This window comes from Oryzias latipes, chromosome 4, assembly GCF_002234675.1.
Source record: "Oryzias latipes chromosome 4, ASM223467v1".
Classification (NCBI taxonomy): domain Eukaryota; kingdom Metazoa; phylum Chordata; class Actinopteri; order Beloniformes; family Adrianichthyidae; genus Oryzias; species Oryzias latipes.
Window position 1 is genome coordinate 28,024,286 of NC_019862.2, and position 13,805 is coordinate 28,038,090.

A 13,805-nucleotide genomic window follows, 5' to 3' on the forward strand; every position below is an offset into this window, starting at 1 on the left:
TTTCTATCAAGAAAGTCTGTCTCTTTTTTTTTGTAAAACCCCTACTGAGACATCATCAGACTTTAAAAATCCCGACTCAAAAAGAACGATTTGTCAGCATGTTTATGGGCTCACAGCTCATCAGGCTGCTTCTGTCAGACTCAGGCAATTAGCTTTGCACAAACTTGGCTCTTTTTTTTAGATTTCTACAGCTAATTTGGTTCTTAAATATTGACCCTGCTCTGAGAAAACCCATAAACTGCCTGTAAATATCAAAGTAAAATAGTTATTGGTTTTTGATATTGAAAACTGCAAAGGTTAGGAAAACCTTTGGGAGGAAAACCTCCCAAAACATGCCTCATAGGTTAAGTGGTTACTCTAAAGGAACAAACGGTTTTGAAGATAAATAAATAAAAAATTTGGTTTAGGGCTGAATTTTGGCTCAGTGTAGGACTGCCACGCAGGAAACCTCGGTTCCCTTCCCTAGGGCATTCAATAAGTCAAAAATCCAGCTGTGCCTTGAAAATACAGGGTTGCGTCAGGAAAGGCATCTGGCGTAAAAGCCACCTGTGCGGATCATTGAAAGCTGCTTCGCTGTGACGAACCCTGACCGGTTAAGCTGAAACTAGAATGAGAGGGCTGACTCTCTTACGGAAACCACAGGAAACACATTTTATCCATTCATCTTATATTCCGTTTTTTTATCCATTTCGGGGTTACAGGGGTGCCGGATAAAAATAATATAGAAGTTCACTAGATTCAGAAGTAAATACACTACTCTCCCAAACATTCAATCTCTTATAGATCATTTTTAACATATAAGTGGCCATATGCAAGCAACAATACAACAAATTCCACTCTTTGATAAGTTCAAACACGCTGAGGTGCTACTGAAGTGGAGGATCAGAATACTTTAGACAATTTTGGTGAATTCGGAAAAACAGGACATACTTTCAGTCCATGGCTTTGAGGACGCATGTTTTGTCTACTTCATATCTTAAAATAAGTAAAAAGTTAAGAAATGTGTTTAGAAATCAGCAGAAGTTAAAGACATCAGGAAAAAAAACTCTCAAGTGAGACACAGGTCCTCAAATTAAACAACCTGTGTAAAGAAGCAATCAAAGAAATAAAAAAGCTCAAGAGTTTTCCAAAGAGACTTCTAGAGTGATTAGACAGTCTGATGGCTGTAAAATGCTAAAGACGTGGATGTGCAAGAATGAATGATAAAAAAATATGAGGTAAACATTCTTTACTGCAAAGATTTGTCACATCAGTACATCGTATTAAAAAAACCTGAAGCCAAAAGAAAGTGGAAAGAAAAATGTACCCCCACTATCACTCATTGTTATTCTCTGATAATGCTTTTAAAAGTTCACAGTCGCCCCAACTCTGGCTCTGCTGAGGGCTTTTTTTTAAATCTAATTTAGTTTATGGTCTTAAGTTGTTTTGCTTTATTGCAATTATCTCACATTAACTGGATTATAACAACCATGACTTATTTGGAAATGAATTTTTTTATACACATTTTAATTAAGGTAATTTATTACTTGTCAGTGTGTAAAACAATGTTCTATATAGATTTGGAAATATACTTATTTTTGTCTTACAATGCAAAACCGTGGGAAGAAATTGGTGTATTTCATGTCCACATTAGATTAAAATGATCATTTCTTTATTTTTATTTATATCTTTGTGTCTAACATTTGACTAAAACGGTAATTTCCAGGTGTAAAAACAATAAATGTCAAACTCAAATCAGTTTTTTTCCCCTGGAAACTGCAGCTGTATTTCATAAAACCACAGACACCATATAGAGGTCAGATGAACAGGCAGTAATCAAACTGTAATGAAGTCATGCCATCTGAGGTTATTAAAATTTGAATGGCGCTCAAGTTTTGAACTGCGCACGGATGAACAGCCCAAGCTTTCAGCTGCGGTCAACCCTGACCTGCGCTCCCTAATGAACGGCGTGCTTAAACAGGTGCCTCCCCCTCCTGAGGGAGAGGAGAGCACGCTGCTGTGGGACCGCTCTCATTTAATAAATGTCACAGAGGTACCTGAGCAGGGCTGTAATTAACTGAGCTCCCTGGTAGCAGACTGACTTTACAAAGAGACACGTGAAGAAGAGCATCTCCACTGATGAGACGCCGTTAGGGTCCTCTGCTGAGTGAGCAACAGCAGTCAGATCTGTCCCACTGACAACAAATAACCTGAACCATCAAGGAAGCTCAGCTCTACTGCTGTGCATCAAATGAGTAAGTGGTTTTTTTTTGTGTGTGTCGTTGACGTTAGAGAGTACAGTCCACATGCTGCTGTGTGCATCCAGGACATCTTTATCCAAAACGTCAACTCAGACAGAAATACCTGGTACTAAACAGTGCAAGTGAAGTTTTCCAGAATCAATGATTTGCTTACAGGATAATTAAGTATTAATTAAATATGAGTACAAACATAGAAGTAACTAATAATTAATGGCAAATCCATCAACATGTCAGTGTCCTAAAGTTGAGCCCATTGTTGTTGTTCCACATCCAAATAACACACTGTACGGTCACGTCTTTGCTAAATTCAAAGTGTTTTCACACATTGGACTGGAATGATGGACTGTTCAGTTTTTGCTGTCAAGACATGTGTGTTGTCCACCGTCATGGTATTTTAACAGTCATAGTAAACTAAACCTACCGTGCCTCAATCCGAATGGTATTTTCCAATTTAGATATAATTGATTTATTTCCTTTAGAAACCATTTTTTAAGGGTATTTGTCGACTTGCCTCAGACATATCTACCTGGTTGGATCCTAGGAATAGAAATCAGTTAATCGATTACGTTGATTAATCGCTACACCCCTAACAAACAATCTTAAAGCAAGAGCTTTTATTTCAGAAATATTAAATACCGGTACTAAAACTTAAGGTTAACAAATGATGCCAAGAGACTCTCATTGATGACAAGATTCAAAAACTGCTGCTTTTGCAATCAAATCTTCAAACACTTGCTGTAACTGTTTAAGATTGAAAACGTTGGATCTAAAGCCCAAAAAAAAGATGCTTTACAGAAACCGTTATAACAAAGTGAAAGGGAATGAGACTTCTGAGACTCATAGATAGAAATCACATTGAAATGAGAAACTATTTTTAATTTGTTTTTGAACAAAGCCCAAACAGAGTAGTGTAAGAGTAGAGTAAGAATGATCTCTTCTTTTGTAGTTTTGAACATGCAGCTAAAGGAGTTAATCATTAGTTGTTTTAAAGATGGAAAATAGAGAAGCAGAACCGGTTATCCTAGTCAAGAGACTCCGTGAAAAAAAGGGCTTAAAAACATTATTTCAGAATTTGTAAGTGATCACATCTGCTGTCTGATGCATCGGTGGCTTTCGTTTTGCTCCAAATTATGTCAGAAATACAGAGAGAAAAAAATCAGATTTACAGGTGAGTGACAGGACCTGTCATCTCCCGCTGAGGCTGGATAAGTGGTGCAATGATGGGACTCTGTATGTTCAAGGCAGGAAGGAAAAGCGCTGCTAATTTGGCTTGTGCATATTAAACATCGTCTTCTCTGAATCCTCTTGTCGTGAAAGCATTTTTCTTAATTTTTATGACTTGTCAGGCTGAGCACATTTATTATCAAGGTCGCAATGTACTGGCTTTCAACAACATAGCAGTACAATTTTGTGAAGAGGATCAGGGACACAAAAATAATTTAAAAGAGGCAATTAAAGGACTTTAATTTATTTTCTTTAGAATTCAGATTTGCTGGTATGTATATTTTACTTTTATTGGTTTTTTTCAATTCAAAACGTGTCTTTTTTTCATTTTTCAGTACTTGAACTTTTTTTGTCCTGTCCAGCAGCCGAGGCTGAAAGTTACTCTTTTGACAGATTTTCTGTTTAAACTTTAAGAAAACCAGGTATTTAAACATTTTGGTTTGACAATCAACTTTTGTTTATAACTTTTATCAATTTTAGTTTCATATTATTGAATGTTTGACATTTTCTGTCAGAATAAAAATAAGTTTCGACTTTTTACCACATATCTCACTATTCTTACATTTTTGGCTTTTTCTCAAAACCTTTATTACAATTTTTAAACTTTATGAGGCTTAGAAAAAGACAAAAAAAATGTTTTTTTCTTTTCTGTGGCAATCCGTGTTTCTGTACTTTTCAATATCAAATGAGAAAATGAAACTTTTATACTATATGGTAAAATAAATCAAAAGGAGACTTGGAAAGTGTGTCCAGGAAAAACGGAAATCGTGCAAAAAAAATACTTTCATAAGCTTACACCATAAGGGTTTTTTCAGAAATGTTAAAGCAGAAATTAGGCATCAGATTTACAAAAAGATGTTCAAGATTTCAGGGTTTTACTGGTCAGATGTATGACATTACCAGGAAAAATGTCAACCAAAAAAGAAAAAAAATGCTAAATGGACCAATGGTCTTGATGAGATGATGAAGAACTTACCAAGATCCAGATGAATGCTGGGAATGAAGGAGTTGAGAAAGAACACAAATATCACCACAACAAGGACGGAGACACACTTCACCAACAGGACCCTGTCGGTTATCCTGTGCTGTGGAAGCAGCAGGAAAAAAAAAAGAATTAACTCTGGACTTTAGAAAAAAACAACAGTTTTTATCGCAAAGCTGACTGCAGCCCAATTCCATTCTTGAGATATTATCAACATGCAGAGTAAAGAAAGATGAGTGAAGAATTGGACTGAAAGGAAAATCAAAGCCTACCTTCTTTTGTAGCTCCTGAATGTTTTGCTCCCAATTTTTATCCTCCTGAGAAATTTGTCTGTTGCAGACACACATATACACACAGACACACAAAAACACACATTTCATGGTGACATTGAGAAAAATGAGAAAATAAATTTCACCTTACAAAAAATAAAGAGAAGTTATAGTTAGTTTTTTTCCCCTTTTCCATCATTTTTCTTATTGTCTTATTAAAAGAATTGTAATTTTTTTAAGGTGCGTCTTTCTTTGGCAAACAAAAATTTTTTTACTGCTAAGCAGATATTTAAGGCAAGTTCATTATTCATTACAACCACAAAACCACTAAGACAGCAACCCAAAACATTGGTTTTAGAACATTGATGAGGTAAGTTGAGCTGGTCAACAAGAATAGTTTATTCAAAGTCTCCATTTCACTTCCCTCACAGACCAGAATTGATGTTAGAGCTAAAAAAAAGAAATTGCCCACATTTTGCCACTACTCCATCAACACCTGCTCTAAATTGAGTGATCACAAAAGCGTCTGTGCTTGAAATGCTTGTGGATTACTGGGAATCCAACAAAACAGAATAACAGAGCCTCAAACACTTTCCTTATGCCTTAGTCACGTTGAACAGATTTTGGGTCTTGGACAGGTGTGGTCGAATCTTAAAGGGACAGCAGGTGTGTCCTGCAGTTCCCTTGAGGTTCATGCGGCAACCCCAAGGGACGTCATAAAAATGTTACAAAGGTATTTGTCATGCGTGTGATAAGTGTATCGTGAAGTATTTGCAAGGATAATGTAGACTGCACACAATTAAGGCGTAAGGGTGATGTCATTAGTGAGGTGCGTGTACTGTCCTCCTGCTAACCACACAAATGCTGCACGCACGCAGTGTGCAGGTGATGTGTAAGTGCCTATGGAACGGCTGTAGGATGTCCACACAAACTACGGCTCTGATTGTCTAAGTTCCTCATTTCAATCAGTCAGGATACATGCACGGAACGCACATTTATCACTTGAAGAGCACCTAAATGGTAATGGTAAATGGTGTATACTTATTTAGCGCTTTTCTACCTACAAGGCCCAAAGCGCTTTACAGTCACAAACCCAGTCACCCAGTCACACACACATTCACACAATGGTGGCGGCTCCGCTGCCGAACACTGGCGCCCGCCTCCCACCAGAGGTAAGGTGGGGTTCAGTGTCTTGCACAAGGACAAATCGACTCATGGGCGTGCAAGGCTGGAAACGATCCTGCAATATTACGACCATGGGTCAACCGCCCTACCGCTGCACCACGGCAACTGCGAGCCCCTTGGGCAGTCCATGGATTTTGGGGGGCTAAAAACTGAAAAATCCCCCTGCATTCACCTACTTCCCCCCTCAATTACCCTTACATGTTAAAGCTATCGCTATGACCTGTCAGTCTACAATCTTAAAATGTCAGGAGGGGCACCCACAGATTGCCCATTTTACGACTGTAGACAGCTCGTATCCACCCATAAGGGCTATTGAATCGGTTAGTTCAAAAGGGGCCCAAGTCCACAATTTTTCAAAATAGAGATATTATATGTTCTATGGTCTTCAAGGGAAAAGCTATCTGATTATGTGCAAAAACGTCCCAAGTCCGTTGTAATGTATTGACTTTGCTTGACATTTAAAATGCATTAAGTGCAAAATTCCTGGACTTGGGCCTCTCTTGCATGGGTTTTGCTTTATCCCATATATGGCAGCACTAGTTAGCCAATATGGCAGCGCCCCTGTTCAATTCAAGAAGGGCCCAAGTCCAGAGACTTTAGTTTGCTAGTCCTCTGAAATTATAAAAGTGAGGTGCTTCATATTATTGCATTTGTGAGATATGAACTGGTGCTAAATCTGGGTAAAGTATTAATCATTTGGTGTAGCCTCCCATTTAGGCTATGCAATTAAAATCATTTCCTGGAAAAACAAACCTCTTGGACTTGGGCTCCTTTTGAACTAACTAATTCAATTGTGACTTAGGCATCAACTGTTCCTGAATGGTTTAGCTGTTTGCTATTGTTTAACTTTCCCAACTGGCATGAGCTGAGCCCTTTTAAACAAATGTGTGTGTTCAAAGCAGTAAGACCTCTTCCACAAAGCACGTCACAACCACCTTTGAAATGTCTTCATCATTTTCCGAAGCAGATTTTCCAGAGTGAGCACTTTTTGCATCAGAAGGCATTTGACAGCTGTTTCCTCTCGGCTGGCAGGGTTGATGCGCTGGGCCGTCTGCCTCCAAACCAGGATCTCGTGCTTGAGTTCTGCAGAAACACAACAACCGGACCTGTCATCGATGGACCACACCAACAAAGATCATCAACAAAATGAAGCTTATTGGTAGAGTGAGAATGCAGCACAGCTGAGGCTAATTCAGACCTCATCCTGGTGGCAGTCGTTATGCTCTGTGCGGGCTCAGGTGATAGGCACATTGACAAGCTCAGAAACAGCCAATGATGAAACAGATATAGCCTTAGGGGGCTGGATCCTTCTGTAGTTATCAGAGAGAGTCATCTTTTTTATGGAAGGTTGCTAAGAAACCTTAATAGGATCTAACAAGAAGAGCAGAAAACATAACTGTGAGCAAATTGCCAAGAAAGGCAGGGGGTTTGAGCTTATTTAGCTGCATGCTAAACACTGCAGGGCCAGATTTACAGATGGACTGTCAGGCCTGGACTGAACGGCCGCCTCTGGCATCAGCTCAGTCTCTTTGGAGCTCCAGTAAAGCTCCGGTTTCTTTCACTTCTGAAATTGGAGCCCTGGAGGCAAGTTATTTAGAGGAGGCTAGCTGACCCTGAAAACAAAAACAATGGCTTTGTGTATAGGTGGTGTAGTGATGCAAAGGTTATCATGATGGCCCAATGGCAAAGGAATCCTGTTTTGATCCATAAGGTTTTCTGTAGCCTCCTTACACAACACAGACACTGATTGGTGTGTCCAAGATGTGCATCTTATAGACCTTCTTTAGTGGGAATCTCTTGAACTTGTAAAGTTGTAAAAACGGAATAAAGGAAAGAAACAGTGGGTGACCATCAACAGATTAGAAAAACTGCTCAAAAAAAAGAGCTCATTTAGAAAACACATTGTGTATATTTACTTCAACCAAGAATAGAAGCAGCCAAAAAAAATGTTTTAATTAATTTAGTCTTGGTTGGGTAGTTAAAAGGTTAAACATAAACCTACTGACTATTAACCGCTACCAGTTCACTTTGAATACTGGAATATGAGCATAAAGTCCTGTGATGGGATCTAAACAAGATTATCCAACGAGTGTTGGAGACGCAAAACTAAAGGAGACTATTTCTAAATGCGACACCTAGGGTGAGGAACTTAGAAGTAAAACTTCTGGTTTGTTGGCTTTCTTAAAATCTTTCGGCACATATTGATGCTCAAAGCAGTTTTTTCTGACTTTAGCCTTAAATGAAATGAAAAGGCATATACCAATCATCAATTTAGCTGTTAATAATGCTGTAAATTCATCTGTCATTGATATTTTCACCTGGTATATTGAAATTAAATGTTTTAGAATGGTTCGAGTCAACCTAAAGTGCAAAAATAATCACTCAATGCAACAGAACATAATGATTAAAAAAGCATTACAAAATTACAAAAAAACATTACATTTTTAAAATCAAAACAAAATTCCAGAAACTGAATTTATTTCTCTTTCTGTGTTTCGGTTTTTTTTTTTTGCAAGTGTACAGAGATGCATCTTACCAACTATTTCAATCGATTCTTTGTTGTAAAGTTTTTTGTTCCAGTAGAGCAGCCGCAGAAAAGGAAAGGAGGTCAAAAGAACGAGGCAAATTCCAAGGAACATGTAGCCTGTAAAGCTGGCAAAGTCGATCCCCTACAAAACACAAAACAGTGATCAGACTTTCACATTCAAGGCAAAACTATTCTCAAAATGTGACAAACTGAACCTGGACTTTTTCATAAAAAAACCTGATGAGATGTTACCACTGCTGACAAATTGAAATGCGGCTTTCTGGAAGAGTATTTATTATACATTTTGGTGCTCAAAACACGAATGTAAACAAAACAAACGCTTGCCGGATCTGTGCATCAATGTTTGTGCTTCCTAAGGAAAATACATGTTTTTCCTAAGGGTTAGAGGCATTTTTGCAGACAGTATATATTATCTGTTTTCAAGAAGGTACATTTTACCAAATAGGGTACATGTTGAAAAATTCTGGCAGAAATAGTCAAAAAAGTAATGCAAATCCCTGACAAAGAACTTTATACAAACCTAAAATGTGTCCTCACATGGCATCACCCTTAAAAAAAAGATTTTCAAATAAAAACATGATTCATGAAAGAATCATTTGTCATGAAGAACACAATGATTCAGGAAAAAACTGGTTAACAGTGCCCCCTGGAGGATTTCAACTCGACAGGGTAACTAATGGAGAAGGATCCGTGTTCACAAATGTCTTTAAACATTTAAAAGTAGGTTTTTGATTTAGGGCATAAGTCCCCTTTGAGTACCACAGATGATTTCATGAGCATGTCATCTGATTGCCTCACTCTCAGAACATAACTCCCTCGTGCCTCCATGGAGAATTCTGAGTGCAAGAGGTGTGAGGAAACCTTCCTACCCTTAATAAAAAAAATTCATCCAGTTTCAGATTCACCTGTTATGTGTAACCCTTGTGCTATCCTGGGTACTTTAACATTGGGAGTTGGGTCATCTAGACCCACTAGATAGTGCTCTGAACCTTTTTTCTTCAATGATTTGTGATCTTCACTGGTGTCCATGGATTACATGAAATCTTTCCACCTTTATCCACCTTTGTCATGGTAGGGAGAACACGTCAATGCAAGGGTGGGGTCATCTAAGATAGCACAAAGGTTAAGTTAAGAGCTACTAAACTCTAAACGTTTCCCTGCATTTCAGAGAAATTTTAACAACTCGGACATGCAAGAACCCATCGACAAAACCTGCACCCTGAGGCTCTGGAACCACATGCGGCTTTTCTATCCCTTCATTGTGGCTCTTTGGCTTTAAGAAAAATGCAACAACTTGAATAAATATTAAGTTACTTAGTTAAGTTAAGCACACATTCTAATCATTGTTGTACAATAGCATCAAGTGATTGTCATAATGATAGAAAATGTCATGTTTGACTTGGTATTCTTGCTTTTTTAATTCAAGTAAGTCTGCTGCAGCATGAGGATTCTATTTAACACAGGGTGTGTTTTATTTTGAAAGGAAGTTGTGTGTGCCACTGTCAAAAGTAAAGAAGTTAATGTTGTTATGTATAGAAAGATGTAACACTTTTTTACTTCAATTAGTGTACATTTTTAAAAGCTACATTCTTTTTAACCCTTGTGCTATCCTAGGCACTTTAACATTGGGAGTTGGGTCATCTAGACCCACTAGACAGTGCTCTGAACCTTTTTTCTTCAATGATTTGTGATCTTCACTGGTGTCCATGGATTACATGAAATCTTTCCACCTTTATCCACCTTTGTCACGGTAGGGAGAACATGTCAATGTAAGGGGGGGGGGGGGGGGGTCATCTAAGATAGCACAAGGGTTAAAAGAATGGCTTAATAACCACATATAAATACATAAAGTTTTTGTTTTTTTTGTTTTTTTGGGGGGGTTAAGTAGGACTTAACTGGTTTTGGTGTGTAAGAAACTGGACCAAATGGCTCTTTTGGTGTTAAAGGCTGCAGAGTCCTAAACTAAACAGTAGTCAGAGGATTTTTAAGGTTTCTTTACTCCAAAACAAGCGCAGGAGGTCAACTGTAAAGGGGTCTGAAACTCTCTTAAAAAAGAAAATCATTAACAAAATTACTTAATAGTTGTGTCATTTTATCCACCTCTGATTCCAGCAATAGATTTAAATTAGAAGCACACAGACAAACCCTGCAGATTAAAAACCCACGCATCCGTGCACAAGCTGGGTTTTTCAGAAGTCATTCATGACTGCACGACCATGCAGCAGCTTTGTTCCTGATGTACTTTCACTTGGGAAAAAGGATTGCTCCCCCCCTCATCCCTCCACATGCCCTCACAAACACCTCCGCATCATAAAAGAAAGGAAATAAAAGAACCGGCCGTATGCGGTTGTGATGGTAGCTGGTGAACACCGCAGCAGACCACATACTGCTGCGCCCACAGAGGCTAAAATGTCACATGCACTGAACAGGTGCCGCATCCTGCAGCTGGGAAAATGTCATGTCTTGTCAAGATGTGGCTCCGCTGGCTATAAAGAGTGAAGGTTATGAGGGAAAAAATGTAAGTAACTGTGTGATGCTGTCATATAGACCAAACTCTCTGATGAATGTTTCCAGTACCTTGTTGAATCTTTGCCATTAAGGATTGTTGTTTATTTCTGTGTTTTTAAAAATGTCCCAAGTTGGGTTTTGATTTGTAAAATTGCTGAAAAATTACAATGTGCTGTTCTTATTAGTCTGAATAATTGTTCATTTTATGCATCAAGTTGCATAAATATGTTGGATTATTTTTTTTTTAGTAGTTGTTTTAATTGTTTTTTCAATTCCAGGGAGATTCAGTAGAAACTATTACTACCTCTTTGAATGTAGAAATCTGTGATTACTAGTTGTCAGTGAAAAGGACATCTTTTATTTTATATCTTGTAAAAAAGTTCTCTTATAGACATCTAAAAATATCCCAAGATTAGATGGCTACAGGTAGATCTGTAGATCTCTCAGAACACTAGTGGTAGACATCTAATGGAGTAACAAAATAGAGCTGTCTGAAATGTCCGGTAGACGTCTAAACTAGATGTATTTTAGTTATCTAGCAGACATCTTGAGCCTAATGGGTCAGCTTTCCCTCTCAATAAAACTCAACTTCAACCAGAAGCTACCCTCATTCATCAGTCTAATTAAATCTTAATCATTTCTTAGACAGTCAGCACCCTTTTCCTCTCCCTAAAATGTCCCTGTTGCCTAAATTTTGCAATCTAACCGAGCTGTGTTGCTGAAACTCTCCACCTATATTCCTCTAGAGCCCAAATGTAGACCTGTGTCTGTGATTTGAACCCAAATGTTTGACACCGAGTCTATTTTACCAAAATTTTCTGATCTTCATAGTAACTTTCAGTTAGAGGAAATTTATGCAAACAGGAAGGAGAGGAAAGAACCAAACCAGTCAAATACAATAACAGTATAAATACACGATCCTGTGATGAAGTTACATTCTACAAACCGAAGTAAACCATTGCAACCACTGCAAAGTGGACAGAAACAGTGGCCTAAAATAAGAGTGGTCATATTTCCCCTCTCCTGACATTTTAATTTTTGTGATTTATTAAGGCAGCAGCATAAATATAAATTGCTTTCACTGCCACTACATCTTCATTTATCATCTTCACATCAAATGTAAATAAAGTCATGACAGAGAGGCCGAGCTTCCTGACGTCTGGACAAAACCAACTTGTTTTGAGAAGTTCCAGGGCTGTTTTTGAGTACCTGTACCTCTCTTCAGTGGAAAGAAATAAACAAGCTAATGCTTCACCACAACATCTTGGCAACCATTGGAACCATTACCAAATTTAAAGGTCGACTTCTTTACAGGTCTTTGACAAACATTTAGTGAGCATCTGTGGTCACAGAACCAGCAGTGAGTAGGACGGGGCTGGAAACAAGCAGGATTTCTTTTTACTACTGTTTGAAAACTTGAATCCCAGAGTACAAATGTATGCCACAGATTTGCAAAGCCTCTCATCTCGCTTTCAAGGAAGAAAACCCTGTGTTGTCTAGAACAGGGACGTGCACAAGATTTCAGAGTGGCAGGGGCTGAAATTCAAAAAAGGGCAGCAAAAACACATTTTTTGTCCTTTAAACAATACAGAAATTTAGTAAACTACTGATAAATAACTACTCAGCTATGATACCTGTAGGTGAAAGTGATACAACTGTCATTTTTATGTAGACAAATTATTGTATTGTATATTATTGAGTTTATTCACATTCTCATAGACTTGGAAGACATCAAAGCAATAAAACACTGGAGGTTATGCATTCTTACATCCCACATCCACATGGTAACATTTCAAACACAGATATCCTACAACTTTCATCCCCAGAATGCTAAAGGTATTACTGTGTGGATAGAAGCGGCAGCTCAGAACCTCAGAGTTACAAGAAAATGGGTTCGGTAGAATATCGAGGGCTTTTGTAGCCACATTTTTTCTTGTGCCTTAAAATGAAATTTATTAATGTTCATTCCAAGACAGAAAAAAAAGAGGGAACTTTTTAATACGAGCCAAAAAGGGCAGGTGCTCAAGCACCCCTAGGGCCCTACGCGTGCACGTGCCTGGTCTAGAAGAAAAACAACTAACGACATGTCTTTCTTGAAACAGGTGTCCCTCAGGGTTCCACTTTGGAACCAATTGTTTTTATTTAACATATTCCCTTTCAGAACCTGTTTGTCTGAGACATAGTAGATCTTTTCAGCATGAGGCTAAATACACAGCTTTATTTGCCCATTTAAGAATCTAAACCTGGTGCTAAATGACAGTTTTATTTAAAGTCCCACTCTGACCATCTATTGTAAAAACGTTCCCAGTTGTCTTTTAATTATGATTATGCCATTCTGGCCATGATTTTAAAAAAACTGTCGTTTTCTAGGACAGTTTCTGCAGAGAAGCAGGTGCTCATTAGGAATTCGCCTCTGATTTGTGGGCCGTTGGCATGGAGCAACCCCGCCCACCCTTCCCCTCTCTGTTGCTGAGAGCTCAGTTTAGGGAGCTTTTGGCCCGCCAGTATATTTTCTACTTAACAAATAAGCTCTTTTTCAAACTCATTCATACTCAGAAATAGAATTTTAAGCTTGATTGTCTTTCGATATGTCCTCCGTCATTAGAAAAATCCCACAAGAACATGTTAAGGACACCAAAAACAAGATTTTTACTTAAGTGGTTCTTTATAAATAAACAGATAAAAAGGTAACCTTTTTATATGGATAATTTTAATTTCTGTAGACTGAAAACTGCTACTCTCTCTCTGCATTTCCAGGTTTTTGGTATGGTGTATTTTGATTATGTTATGTGTAATAGTCATAGTTACTTTGAGAAGATATATTTTGACTTTTGCACTTGCAGTGATTC

General features: G+C 38.1%; 1 protein-coding gene across 1 annotated transcript in view; it reads right to left on the bottom strand.

Annotated features, from left to right (window-relative positions):
• Positions 1–13,805, bottom strand: part of oca2 (OCA2 melanosomal transmembrane protein) — a 60,512-nt gene that overhangs the window by 27,921 nt on the left and 18,786 nt on the right. Inside the window, 4 exon segments of the mRNA NM_001104792.1 lie at positions 4,441–4,549; positions 4,719–4,776; positions 6,836–6,983; positions 8,437–8,569. Of these exon segments, the coding sequence (NP_001098262.1) occupies positions 4,441–4,549; positions 4,719–4,776; positions 6,836–6,983; positions 8,437–8,569 (448 nt within the window).